General features: G+C 40.2%; 1 protein-coding gene across 1 annotated transcript; it reads right to left on the bottom strand.

Annotated features, from left to right (window-relative positions):
• Positions 1 to 213: 213 nt before the first annotated feature.
• On the bottom strand, positions 214 to 11,899 carry LOC123757350 (heparan sulfate 2-O-sulfotransferase pipe). The gene is made up of 8 exons (XM_045740918.2): positions 11,232 to 11,899; positions 7,524 to 7,636; positions 6,288 to 6,526; positions 5,812 to 5,891; positions 5,032 to 5,188; positions 4,013 to 4,125; positions 3,307 to 3,461; positions 214 to 2,212 (listed from the first exon to the last, which is right to left on the bottom strand). Exons 1-8 carry the CDS (start codon positions 11,249 to 11,251, stop codon positions 2,013 to 2,015), a joined length of 1,077 nt encoding a protein of 358 aa, XP_045596874.2. The 5' UTR covers positions 11,252 to 11,899; the 3' UTR covers positions 214 to 2,012.
• Positions 11,900 to 14,758: the final 2,859 nt, after the last annotated feature.

Genomic DNA, 14,758 nt, shown 5'->3' with positions numbered 1-14,758 from the left:
CAAATCGTTCATGAGCGTTTCGAATACCTTTGTTCCGTACAAATATGGCAACTTCGTTCACGGTTTATTTCGTATACAGGAACCTTCGTATCCATTTATTTATTTAATACAGGTTAATACTGAAGGCCCTGCGTATATATAATAAATACATTTTTATTTAGGTAAATTTGCATACATACATATTGAGTTACAAGCAGAATGTTGGATTTAGAGGTAGAGCAAGTATATCAAAATCAAAATCAAAATGTTTATTCATGTAAAAGTACATACATACATTAATGTTGGATTTATAGAGCTAGTACACACAATACCTAAAGCCACTAATACGCACAGCGTTTCGGGCAAGGTGTGGGGAAAAAAACACTTAGACTAAAGCTTAATCCAAATTGAGATTAAAATATAAATTGAGTTCAAAACGCAAAAAAGGGGGAAGGGGCAACATGGCTGAAATCAGCAATTATCACACACGAAATTCTAAGTTATACACTATGCCTGTGCCTGCGCGAAACGCTAATGCATGTTAGTGGTTAGTTTAGTTTAGTTCATTTATTATGCACCCCATACCCATCTTGTGGGCGGTAGTGAAAAGGGTTACAGAGGCACATAATGGGCTCAGGGGGCTGAACCCCACAATTCATTTAGCTAAGCAAGTTACAGTGGCTTTACAAGAATGTAAAACCATCAGTGCTATGTACTCTCATAAACCCAATGTACCTTCTTGTATATTAATAAATAAATAAATAAATAAATAAATAAATAAATAAATAAATAAATAAATAAATAAAGCAACTGCTGCGTTAGGGTCACTATACGTAGTCAGCATTGGTTTAATTCTAAATTATCTTTGAGCTAGATTCTATGGTATATTGATGCCTACATTCCTATTACTATTTTTGTAGCTCCATCTGCAATATCAGTCCCAGATAATCCATTATAACTTGACAAAATTGAAAAGATGGATAGAGTCCTACTCCAAGCCTAGTCAAGAAGAAGTTGATATGTAGTCGTCTCATAGTTTAGATACTGTTTAGAGACTGATAACAAATGTTCTCTTTACTATATATTTGTGACAAGTGTATTTGTAATACAAGTGACAGGATGAACAACCCAGCGTGTTCCGTTCTTATTAAGTGGTCGAAAATGATCTGTGTTAAGATGGTGTTCTCCGACCATGCAGAACTTACATGTACTGTGTTCATGCATTAAGATGATGCTCCACCTGATGTATAGCTAGAGTACAGCTATAAATATTGGAGTGTTGGCTAAATCTTGATGAAACAGTTCGGTGTATCACGTGTTGTTGAGATCATATTCCTTTGTGATTCTTTATTGTATACGTTCTGCTACTTGATTACCGTCACATCAACATTTAGTATTGTCTGATTCAGTGTCACTCGGTTTTCACAGCTGATACAAGTAGTAGAGTACCCCAAGTGGTGGCTCTAATAAAGGTAAACCTATGTAGTATACGACCATTCGAGTTGTAGTTTACCATTTATTTCATATGATATACCATTCATTATTGTCTTAAATCATAAGGAATACAGTATTATAAAGTAATTTCATTATACGAAACAAAATTCTTGATTTAATTAATATTAAATAATATCTAAATTTTTTAACCTAGAAAGAATACACAGTATGTTAACGTGTTTCTTGCCCATAAAATGCAGACAATTCCAGATTTCCTCCGTGTCAATGAAGTGTTTAACATCCTCACTGAAGGTTTATTGGTCCCAAATGGTTTCTCTGAGCAGATTACCAGCCTTAACATGTAGCATTGCGCGATGATGCAATGCCAGTTGGCCTATACCAAAACAAATCTTAATTTCTCTTCTACAGAGATTAAGAAAATGGATTTCTCAGTCCGGTTACATGAAGAAATGGTGTCGGAGGCGTGAAGAAGACGATCCCTTCCCAAATATTAAATATACAGTTCATGGCGATGCACTGCCACTTTGGTGCTGTACTGCAGCTGATGGCGATGCACTGCCATTGATGCATTGCTGCTATTAGCTCTGTGCTGTTGTTGATGGCATACTCATTGTACTATCACTGATGGCACTGTGCTGCCGAAGGAGACGTTGTCGGACAAAGGCATAGAACTCTGCCTCAATAGTGAAGTTCCTTCTCAAGAAGTCCTTCGCTGCCTGTTCCACCTTGGGCTTGTAGAAGTTCTCGTTCATCAACCTTTTGTTGCCGTGAAGCTCATCTGGAGAAAGAGAGAGGTTTTATTGGAGGTTTTAATATGGAGGAGATAGGGAGGTCTGGGAAGACGTAATTAATATTTTGTAGATCCTACATTTACCAGTAATATTTATACCTTGATAATATTCTAAGTATTGGGACGGTTGAATTACGAATTTAATTCGGATGATTCTAGTAAAATATAATAAAGATAATTGTTATTTGTCTAATACAATACATTAGAGCTTGTTACAGTAGTAAATTACCTGAATTTACCTCTATCTCTCTAGTGATCTCGACGAGAACAGGAAGCTAGCGTCTTGTCAAACGTCCCCCCGCACCATTTCTCCTGATGATTTTTATCTAGACTGATTTTGAACTGCAGCAATGTTTTGGCATTTACGGCTTCAGCGGGTACGGGGTTCCATGGGTTTATAACCCTGCGGGTGAACAGCACCTCCTGTTTTCTGTCCTACATTGTGACTTGTTGAGCTCAAAACCATTGTTCCTTGTTCGTGTTACATGTGACTGTTACATCGTGAATGAAATCCTTGACGAGATCCTTGATGAATCAATACCTTTGATGCTGCTCGCCTTATATTCTTTTGTTCTCGAACTGACATTTTGAATGACCTTTAATTTATAATATATCCCACGATTCCGACAGTGCTACATGAGTCTTCCCGGTTTGGTGCATTCATGATAATTACTTCTCTGCTCCGTGCTCTGCGCAGAGCAGAGCTTATATGGACTTTACTAAAGCTTTTGACAAGGTACCACATGAAAAGTTAGCAAGGAAATTACAGGCACACGGAATAAATGGGAGAATATTGGAATGTTTAAAACAATGTTTAAAACAAAGAAAACAAAGGGTCGTGCTAAATGAGAATGAATCTGACTGGGGAAATGTGCTAAGTGGGGTGCCACAGGGGTCCCTTTTGGGTCCAACCCTTTTTGTCATATACATCAATGAAATACATCATATACATCAATGTGAGATATACATCTCACTACCTGAAAACTATCATTACTACCAGGAGACCTCCTCCCCCTCACTATTTGAAGACTAGCCTCCCTGCCAAGAACCTCCCCTCACGCACATACTTCATTTGAACTTACTGTAGTAGATTTCAGTAGCCTTGTTGAAGTAGCGAGGAATGTAGTGTTCCAACACAGCCAGCGTCTTGTCCCACTCCTCCAACACTCCCACCACCGCAAACTCTCTCTCCACCACCGTCTTGGCCTGCTGGAGACCCTGCTTATCACCAAATATCCTAGTAGAAAAAAAGAGAGATGAGAGCAAGCATCACTTTTCAACATTTTGGTGGGGGGTAGATTTTTTAATATTGAGTGATGGGGCAGTATCTGCAGAAGGGAAAGGGTGTGTTTGAAGAAGGGGAGCGGTAGGAGCAGTACACCTTAATTAAAGGCTACTGCTAGAACAAAATAGGAAAGTTTACAAATACATCATTATTATACTCCATGCACAAGGAGCCAGGTCTTGCCCTTTTGAATAAATAAAGTTATTTTTGTAGAGGCTGGTCGTGAATTATTGCCACGGTCAGGTGACTTCGTCCTGGATTAGCGATGATAACCTGATCCTTTATTGACCTGATAAAAAAAACTCAATATGTAGTAGGGAATTTTTTTGTCTTTATAAGGTAAAAAATCAAGAAGATGGTCAACCTAACATGCAGATTAGTTACCCGCTGGGAGTTGTCGGTCCCGGTGAATCCTCGGCCACTACCCTACATAATATTTTAAGGACACGGTGTAGATTTAACACTAAAACAATAGGACACTAAGAATATTTTAGGACACTCACGGGCAGTAAGGATCATGTCCACAGAAGAACTCTATGGTGTGTCCCAGCATCTTTTTACCGGAAATATATCGGCATTCAGTGTCTCGAGGGTTCTTCAGGCACGACTCCAGATCCTGCAGTAAACACCGAGATGTCTTAATGTCTGGGAGGAGCATCTCATGCAGACGATGCGTCACAATGCGTGCCTGAAGATTTGACACCCAACCCACAAATCTGAAAATGAAGAATTGACGGCATTTCGGTTCCTCCTGGACCATTACAAGTAATTATACGACCTGATAATGGTCTTGGATGGACAGAAACGTCGTCAGTTCTTTATTTTCAGATTTGTGGGTTGAGAGCCTAATCCGGAGCATTTCATTAGAAAGAGGAAGCGAAAAGTGAGACTGGGAGGAGGTTAATGGTGCTACAACCTCGTCATCTAGCGTTCTTCATTAGAGAAATGTACCCTCCGGGAAAGGATATATAAGGGAGCTATCAAGAGAAGGTGAAATTTGCTTAAACCCTTCACATGACTTTTTTGTGGAAAGGGAGGGAGTTTATTGGAGTGCAGGCAACTTTATTTCTAGGGAGCAGTAAAGAGGCGTTTGGCAGGAGTAAGTAATTATCGTAAGCCACCAAGCCTAGAAGAATATTAGCAGGTATCACAGAACAGTTACAAGATGCTAAATATAATTCAGGATGCAAATACAAATGCAAAATGACATAAGTCGAGAAAATGGAGAAGGGTATGGAAGGTAGAGAAGGGTGTGGAAGGTGTGAAGTGTATGGAAGGTGGTCCTTCTCCTTTAGCACCAAAGAGATTGCTTACCTTACAGGTCCTCCTAGTGTTAGTTTCTAGAACAAATTACTATTACTGAGAATCTATGACCAACCCTAGGACTACCTCCTTCAATATCCATTCCTGCGCAAGTTTTTTTTTAAACTGGGAACCTCAAGAACCTTCCCGAAGTACTGGCCTTAAGAGCGTTGTATTAACTTTCAAGCTTCCAACACCCCAGTCACTAAAATTTTTTTACCTTCTTCAGGAACTTTCTTGTAGGAAATTTAATATCAGGAAAGAGGCCATGTCGCTCAACCAGCTGGAAGGGGGCCCTCACATGGTAATACCAGCTGACAGCTCGCTCCACTGGCTCACGCACCAAACTCACCAAAATAGGCTTCTTCTTCTCGAATCTGTTGCGATTAAAAAAAAGAACTTGGTGAATTATATAGCTAATGGGAGTATTTCATTCATCTTGTTCTACTTTTGTCTCCAGTATCTATGTGGGCCATTTATTTACATCTGTACATAGGAAAATCTGCAAGTCCACAGCTCTGGAAGTAATATAATTAAACTAAGCACAGCAAATTATTAATTTTAACCTTAGCAAGGGTACAACATGTACTAATTTAAAGATAAGTATATCTTTGAATAATGTATACAATATATATATCGCAAGTCTCAAATTAAGTTATTACCCAAAAGTCAGCACAATCAAGTCATTAGAAACAAAACGCTAAAAATTACCCAATACTGTACATTATATTTACATTTCAGTAGTAACAATAAAGTCACCACGACATGGGATTACGCTATAATATATAGCATAGTCCAAAGGTGGGACCCCGCTCCTCAAATGAGGGTACACGATCCTCAAAGGTGGACACCTGTTCTTCATAGGTGGGCACCCGTGGCCACTTAAAGTGGTGTAAGTTCGAAGTCAATACAGAGAGTCTTTCACAAGAACGTAAACCAGTGTGAAAGCCTATAAAATATTCTTTTACTGAGATTGTGCTATGATATACAGTATACTGACCTGCTGAAATTGGTGTACGCAAAGGACTGCATGATGGCTGTTGCATTGGTGAAGGCCGAGATGTTCTTTACGACATCCCTCTGTCAACATGAGAGGAGTTGGGGAGGAAGTTAGGAAAGGGGAAGAGAACAAAGAAAATAATGTGTCAGTCGGTTTTTTTTCAGTTATGCTTAAATTTAAATTTAATTTATACTGTGCGTATGCTGCAGCTATGTCTAGACCTCACATAAAATCAGGGCTCGCCTATATCACCTAGAACACACACAATATTGGCTTCCCCATACTTAGATACACCCCTCATACACTTGCCTCCACTTGGAACAGCTTCCACCATTTCCAACCTCACTAGAACCATGGCCCTCCTGGACCAGGCCTAGTCCTGACTAAATCTCACCTAGAACATCCCTTTCTCATCTTGCCAAATTTTCACCAAGAACTCTGCATCTGAACCAGCACTTTCCTGGGTCAGCATTCACCTGAACAGCTAGACTGGGAATATGGACGACTTCTGACTTCCTAGGGGGGCTCGCTGCCATGGTGAACCCGTTGAAGAGGGCTAGGCGAGCTAGAAGGTTCTTGAGGGTAGTGGAACCACAGCGGAGAAGCGGCGTCACCAGCAGGACCTCCCCATTGCTCTCCCCTGTACTATTAAGTGGAGGATCCACACGCACGGAACCAACCCTCATCTGCAGTGCCCAATACCGCTCATGGCCATCTGTAGGAGAGACAGAGCATTATGTAGATGTTCAAACATCAGCCTTAACTTTGCCCTGAAGCTATATAAGAACCCTACACCCCTCGAAGTGGCAAGGGGAGGAAGGGAACAAATGCTGCAGCATTGTAAATGTAATCTGCCTCTCTCTCCCCTTTCCCCATTCACTCCCAATCCCCCTCCTCTCATTTTTCTATCCCACTCTCTCAAACTTCCTTCCCCAAGGTTTTCCCTCTTCTCTCATTCCTCTCCTTCCTTCTTCACTCTCTCCTAACCTCGCCTATTCTCTTCCTCTCCATCTTTCTCCCCAACATCCCACTTTCTGCCTCCTCATACCTCTCCACTCTCTCACAATCTCCCTTCCCTTACCTCCCCCACCTCTCTTGCCCCCTTTCCATTTTTCTGCCCCACTCTCCATCCTTCCATTCAAACATTGTCTCTCTCTCTCTCTCTCTCTCTCTCTCTCTCTCTCTCTCTCTCTCTCTCTCTCTCTCTCTCTCTCTCTCTCTCTCTCTCTCTCTCTCTCTCTCTCTCTCTCTCTCTCTCTCTCTCTCTCATTAACACAACATGTCCTAGACAATATGAAGGGGGTAAATAGTTTGATGGTAAACAAATCCCCATCACACAGGATGGTTAGTCACGCACGGCCGTGATCAGTAGTCTGCACTGGCAAACTCTGGGTGCATTATGAGGATATCATCAACAACAAGAGGGGTTAACAAAGTGATAGCAAGGCCCCGGGTACCTCATGCCGCGGGTTTTAAAGGGTTTAATGACTGGGCATTCAATACTGTAAACCAGTTCCTGCTCACAGAGTTTACACCTGGCGTGGCTCACCTGTATACTGTGAGCCTGGTCTACAGTGTGGGCGTGGCTCACCTGTGTACTGTGAGCCTGGTCTACAGTGTGGGCGTGGCTCACCTGTGTACTGTGAGCCTGGTCTACAGTGTGGGCGTGGCTCACCTACATACTGTGAGCCTACAGTGTGGGCGTGACTGACCGGTGTAGGGCGGGGAGGCTGCAGGAGTGAGGGTGTGGGGGCCCAGCAGGAGCACGTGGACGCACATCAACACAGTCGCAGGAAAACACACAGCTGCCACAAAGTCGCTCTTCCTACAAACCAGAACCAAAACAATTTAATTGGGGATAAAAAAAGAGCATTTAGGTAAAAGTACAGTCGGGTCACATCCGCAGCAGAACAGAAGAGTTTGGGCAACCTTTCCTTTCACCTGATACCAATGTTCACCTAGCGGTAAATGGGTACCTGAGAGTTAGGCAACTGATGAGGTTGCATCCTAAGGAGGGGAAGGGGGTGGATGGATCACTCATACAAGCAAACAAGAAGGAGCGACAGAGAGGCTGAAGATCATAGGTTAAACTGAAGGCAGATGAGATCACAGTCACAGAAATCCTCCTCTCCTCTTTCCTCCTAATTCACTGGTGTACATTCCTTCAGGAGCCTCATCCCCCAACCTCTCACAGGGCTCCACCCCCATCTCTACCATCTTATCAGGAACCAGTTTTTCTTCCTCGCCGTTCTTCTCAAATCTCTGCCACTACGATGCACCTCCTGCTATCGGTCAGGTTCACGGGTAATGTCGCTCTCCTCCCTATTTGTATTTATATAAATACAGTATTAGTTTTAATAATTGGTTTTCTATACTAATTTGGCGTAACGTGCAATAGGCTCCCCCCCCCCTCCCTCCCCAACAGAATGTCTCCCGGCCGAGTGTACAGAGTTCGGGATTTTTTTCAACCACAGACTTGGCCCACACATTTACAATGCTAACCAGCATATATATATACATTTTCTTCTGTCCTCCATCAACAGGGTTAGAGATCTGTTAAACATATAGTTCAGTGATTTATAGAACAATCAACCACAGAAGGTGACTGTAGTGCTTTTAAAATGCTAACCTAACCTACATACATAAATACACAAATTTACATCTGCCCTACATGAACAGTGTTCGATGTGTCTTTTTACATAATGTCATTAATGTCCATTTACAAAAGCAAAATGCAATTCTGACCAGTTTCTGCATACCCTGTATACACATACATATAAATAAGTAAATAAGTAAATAAATAAATATATATATATATATATATATATATATATATATATATATATATATATATATATATATATATATATATATTATATATATATAATATATATATATATATATATATATATATATATATATATATATATATATATATATATATATATTATATATATATTATATATATATATATAAATATATATATATATATATATATATATATATATTATATATATAATATATATAATATATATATTTATTTATGTCTCTCCTACTCTGACAGCATATCTAACGCTGTCAGTTCGGGATTCAATCAACGTATATAAAAAATAGAAGAGGCAAAAAAAGGCCCTAAGATGCTGCCTTAATTGTGGCACGTCTATGGTTAATGGTAGTTTTAGTTAGTTTAATTTATTTATTATGCACCCCATACCCATCTTGTGGGCGGTAGCGGAAAAGGTTACAGAGGCAAATAATAGTCACGAACCCAAATTAATTTAGCTATGCAAAGTAATCACAGTCTTGATAAGCTAATTGCACAGTTTAATGTAGATGTCAATAATAGGTTCGAGAACGACCACAACTAGTCTCCAAGCTAAGCAACTTACATATGTGGTGAGCTATGTAAGCTCTATGTAAACTATGAGCTAGTTTCATAGTTATATTTGCTTATCACTCCACCCTCCCCACCAAGTGGGTAGCAGTGGAAAGGTTAGTCAGCCACATTTACTACTTACAGTTAGCAAACTGTGGATATTTGGCTAAATTTTTTATTATAGAGCATTTTGAATGAAATATTTGCACATTTCTTGAAGAGTTGTTATAGACCTGTCTCTATATTCGTGTATCTTTTAGCGTCCTTTGCCACAGCCTTCCCGGCTTGGTGCCTACTTTTGATAATTACTTACTTTTCGCCTCCCTTCATATAGTGTTGCAGGGTGTGCGAATAATTTTGCTGGCATAGAAAACATTTGGTCAGGTCTACATCGGCAGGTAATATATAAAAGAATACTATTCATACACCACGAGAGTTTGGTCAACCTACTAACGGGATACACGCTGTCATGCACAGACCACTGATGCTTAGATGCTGACTGCAAGTCACAGCTCACGGCTCTGTCTACAACCGTAACCCTTGTAGACGGGTAACTGTGCGCGTCAGGGGCTGTGACATCTAGGCTGTCTTTGTGCTCAAACGAACCCTTACATATGTTCTAGTATATGTCAACATTTAGAGAAATCCGTTGCAAAATCCAACAGAAAACAGATCTTACATGATAAGGTGTAGTTGTAACATTGGTTTTCTTTCTGTCTGTCCGGACTTCGAATTAATGCACTTGAGAACCATATCAGCTCAATAAAAATCGATTGAGGGGCTAAACACTCTAGTACAATTATTGCTAATGACAAGGTAACCTTCGTTATTAAGCCAAGAATAACGTGTTACTATACCATAAATCAGAACTAGATGAGTGGCTGTAACTGGCAGTTATAAAGACACGGCTAACTTCATTCACCTTAAATTATAGTGATATGATATCGTGAATTATAGTTTATCATTGATACCCTAATATTTTTATGCGTTTTCCAGCCTTGTATAGATTTACAACATTTTGTTCTTATTCCTATTATATTCATGTCTTCTTCACATCTCACAGCTTCCCTACCATTCACTACTTTCCCTATCTTTCACCAACTTCCCTATTCTTCATAGCCTACCCTACTCATTACCATTTTCCCTTCATTTTTGTAATCTTAGTGAGAATGGAGTCTTTTATTTAGGAAGATTGTAAATAAGCATGATTTACCATTACATGTAAACTGTAGGGTATAGGGCTCCGACCCCAACCCGCCTATTACCATCCCCAAATAAAGACCAGTCACCCTGCAAAGTTACTGCTGGTAAACAGGGGTGAACAATTAAGGACTGGTACACTGTCAATCCTCCCCTGGTCAGGGCTCGAACCCAGACGAACTCGCTCGCAAGGTGATGGGTCTTGACGTTACGAAACCTCAGGAGGACGGGCTGGGGTGAGTGTGCTACCATGGGTTAACAATAGTAATGTTGATGTTAAACCAGAGCACAATGTGCTCGGGCTCCTGAACAGCACTGCTCGACGTACTTCTCAAGACATATAAATATAACATACATTAGGCTTTCTCACTTGCCAAGATTAATGAAGAGCACTAAGGTATATTGGAAAACACAGAACGGAGAAAGATAGACACATAATGAGGGAAGGTTGACGCAGAACGAGAGAAGATAGATGGAATTAGCACACAAACAAATTAAAGTCATGAACAAGGTGTGGAAACTTAACCCATGATAAAACTCCTAGCAACTGAAACAAAAATTTTATTTACAAAATATACTAGTAAACATTAATGACTTGATAGTTGTTGACGAGTGAACCATATAAGTTTTAATATTAATATAAACCGATTTATTACTATGCGATTATGTGCAGCTGGCATTTTTCGTGTATGGTTTTAATGGTCAGTTGGCATGTTAACCCAATAGACTTACTGCAGGCTTACTAATCTTTTATTGTTGTTGGTTCAGTAGGCCTACTGCACTTCTAGTTATTTTTACTGTCTATCATTACAACTGCACTATTGTTTACAATCATTGGTCTTACCTTATGTTTCGTAGTTTCATTGTGGCTTTTAAAGTTCATCAGAACAGCAACAAAGGACCAATTCCTTATCTATGCAAACAGTTCTGTTATGTGATAGGCCAATAGGCTTTCGTAAATTTCATATCTTGTTTAATGTGTGTTTATTCAGTTATAATGGGGCGTTCTTGTTTTAGCAGGTGTCGAAGGCTCTTGTCAGAGGTTTCTTAAGTGTTTCCAGCTGTCACACACACCTTCCCAGTGTTATTATTGTAATGTATTTGCAAGGTACTAGAGTACCTCCCACCTCCTTGACACATTACAAGGTACTGCAGTGTCTCACCTTCTTCTTAAACTCACGGGATCATTTAAGAAACCAGACTGTCAATACCATATCTTCCTTTAATTCTCACACTTCAATTCACGAAGATCTTGAGCTCCGCCTTCATAAGACTAAGAAAAACTCGAATTATTTTCCGTATTAGTGCTCTTACAGGTTACATTGTGATGAAGCTGACCAATGTAAAATACACAGCGGCGCCTCGGTGGCTTCCTCACTATCCTGACGCATCTTCTAACTCGTATACTTCTATGTGAGAACACGTTAGGTTCATGTACGACACTAGAAACTATTAAATTATATTTGTGTCAGTAGCTTCTGTGAGAAGCCTGCGCTCAGGTCCTCCCCTCGCAACAACTGACAAGCAACTGACACTTCCATATATATTTCACCACTATACTAGGTCAGACAGCGGTGGGCCACAGTTGATTTTATGCTTCAACATCTACTTCACGTTTTAGTAACCTTGTAAAGAGATTACTGAAGATAATACTATTATGTACTTTGTCCTATATATATTTAACACGCCTGTAAATATTCCTCATGGTTAGAAATTCAAGAGTTGGTATTCCTAGAGTTCCATGTAGAAGAGAAGAAACATAGGCATTTAACGACAAGCAACATCATTTACAACATTCACAAAGCTTCGTAAAACACTAAAGTTATGAAGACATTACTAATATAGATCTACAACTATAAATAAAGGTTTTCGCTAAATTAAGTTCAGTGCTAAGAGTGGGGCGGAGGTCAGGCGGCGGTGGGAGCTCCTTGTAACGGAACTCAACATTTTTGGCGGATACTGCCTTCTGGCTCCCAACATTTTTGTCATACTAAGCTTAGAACTCGCAATATTTTGATCTAGAAATCTAGAACATCATGAATTACATTACAGAGGGAAGGGGGGGGATATATATGTATATATATCTTCTCTGAGTACTCTTTATTTTCTTCTCCGAGGCTCATGGGTCTCTACACTTGCACCAGAGGTGGTACCCCTTCTAGGTCTATATATATATATATATATATATATATATATATATATATATATATATATATATATATATATATATATATATATATATGTCGTACCTAGTAGCCAGAACTCACTTCTCAGCCTACTATTCAAGGCCCGATTTGCCTAATAAGCCAAGTTTTCCTGAATTAATATATTTACTATAATTTTTTTCTTATGAAATGATAAAGCAACCCTTTTCTCTATGTATGAGGTCAATTTTTTTTTATTGGAGTTAAAATTAACGTAGATATATCACCGAACCTAACCAACCCTACCTAACCTAACCTAACCTATATTTATAGGTAAGGTTAAGTTAGGTAGCCAAAAAAAGCTAGGTTAGGTTAGGTTAGGTAGGTTAGGTAGACGAAAAAACATTAATTCATGAAAACTTGGCTTATTAGGCAAATCGGGCCTTGAATAGTAGGCTGAGAAGTGCGTTCTGGCTATTAGGTACGACATATATATATATATATATATTGCGACATACACAGTATGCCGGGGAAGGAGGGAAGGAGTGACTATGCAGGTTCGAGTCCTGGCCAGGTCAGAGAGTTTTTAGTATTTATAGCTTGGGGAGCTACATACGAGCCTCGAACCGCAGACCACACAGACAGCACCCTGCAGCTCTACCTACTGATCCACCAGCACACATAATAAGGAAGGATTTCAGACACCTATCTGCTGTCCAAATAAGCTACAGTTGGAGTCGTTCTCGACTCACGATCGAAAATTCTGGGTTCGAATCCCGGGCGGGCCATATTTTATTTTATTTTATTTTATTTATGCATATACAAGAATGTACATAAGGAATGTGAGGATACAAATATGGTAATTACAGTCTTGTAAAGCCACTAGCACGCGCAGCGTTTCGGGCAGGTCCTTATTCTAAGAAAATTTTAAGGAGGTAAATACTTGCAAAATTTATAGACAAAAAAATGATAACAGTTACATGAGATGAAAAAAAGAAGATGAGCGAAAATTGTAGGTACAGTATATTAAAGCACATAGGTAGCTAAGATTGATTGCAATGACAGCTTGAATGGTAGTTGACAAAAATGGTTGGGCGCGTTTCCTAGCACCTCAGAGGTCACATCTCCATAGGGTGCAGTCGTACCTCCACAGATCTCCAGTATCAGCTAATGATACTGGTAATGGCTCCAAAGGGCCACCACTTACGGGCTATTCATGCCCGTGCTACCTTTTGGGTGGCTTAATGTTAAGCACCTAATTCACCTGTTTACCAAGCAATAAAATAGGTATCCAGGAGTTAGTCAGCTTGTTGTGGGTTGCATCCTGAGAAGGTCAGCAATTCGACCCTGGGGAAGGGGGGGGACCTCGATATAAGTCTTACGTATACTCTGTGTATTATTATTATATTCAAGGCGTTGAAACCTTCCAGGAAACTAAGTACACTGCCTCGCTCGGTTTAATAATTTATAGCAGCTCGGGAAAGTCCCTGTACCTCGCACTTCCGAATCATGTTAGCATTCTAGGAAAAAAATTCTGCTTGCAGCCCCAATGGTAGGTTAGTAAAGAAACGTATTGTCTGCCGCGCCAGCAGTCCCATCACCCTTGGGCCATTATCTCATTGTTCAGCGAGGCAGACCGTGCATCCTAATCTACCCAGGGAGCACAGGCTATTTCTGCTTCCCAAATTGTTTCACCGGTCAAAGAGTGACTCAGAACGCTGTCACACGAATGATCAAAATTATCGCTATCAAATCGTTGTTTGTAATTGGAAGAAGAACAATTTCTTGACTTAGTACGATCATTCAGCATTTGACAGATCCCACCCGAGGTAACAGTATTTGAGACCTTGTAATAGCACGAGTAGAGTTAGGAGAGTTCACTCCTACATGTGATCGCCTAACCACTTTGGCTGGACGGTAGAGCGACGGTCTCTCTTCATGCACGTCGGCGTTCGATCTCCGACCGTCCAAGTAGTTGGGCACCATTCCTTCTCCCCCGTCCCATCCCAAATCCTTATCCTGACCCCTTCCAAGTGCTATATAGTCGTAATGGCTTGGCGTTTTCCCCTTGATAATTCCCTCCCACCAGAGCGAATAAAAAACAAGTTCCAACAACAAAGCGCAACCTCTGGAGGAAGTTGCGCATTGTTTGGAGACAGTTTACGTAGGTATGTAATGGTAAGATCTCATTTGCAAGAGTTGTTCCCATTGACGAGAACAAATTATT

Source organism: Procambarus clarkii, chromosome 13 (assembly GCF_040958095.1).
Source record: "Procambarus clarkii isolate CNS0578487 chromosome 13, FALCON_Pclarkii_2.0, whole genome shotgun sequence".
Taxonomy (NCBI): Eukaryota; Metazoa; Arthropoda; class Malacostraca; order Decapoda; family Cambaridae; genus Procambarus; species Procambarus clarkii.
This window is presented reverse-complemented; position numbering and strand designations above follow the sequence as displayed.

Coding starts and splice junctions, on each gene's coding strand:
- LOC123757350 (XM_045740918.2), bottom strand. CDS start 11,251: ATGAAACTACGAAACATAAG. Junction 7,637..11,231: donor ATGAAACTACGAAACATAAG/GTAAGACCAATG, acceptor TCTGGTTTGTAG/GAAGAGCGACTTTGTGGCAG. Junction 5,189..5,811: donor GCGTACACCAATTTCAGCAG/GTCAGTATACTG, acceptor TAATCGCAACAG/ATTCGAGAAGAAGAAGCCTA.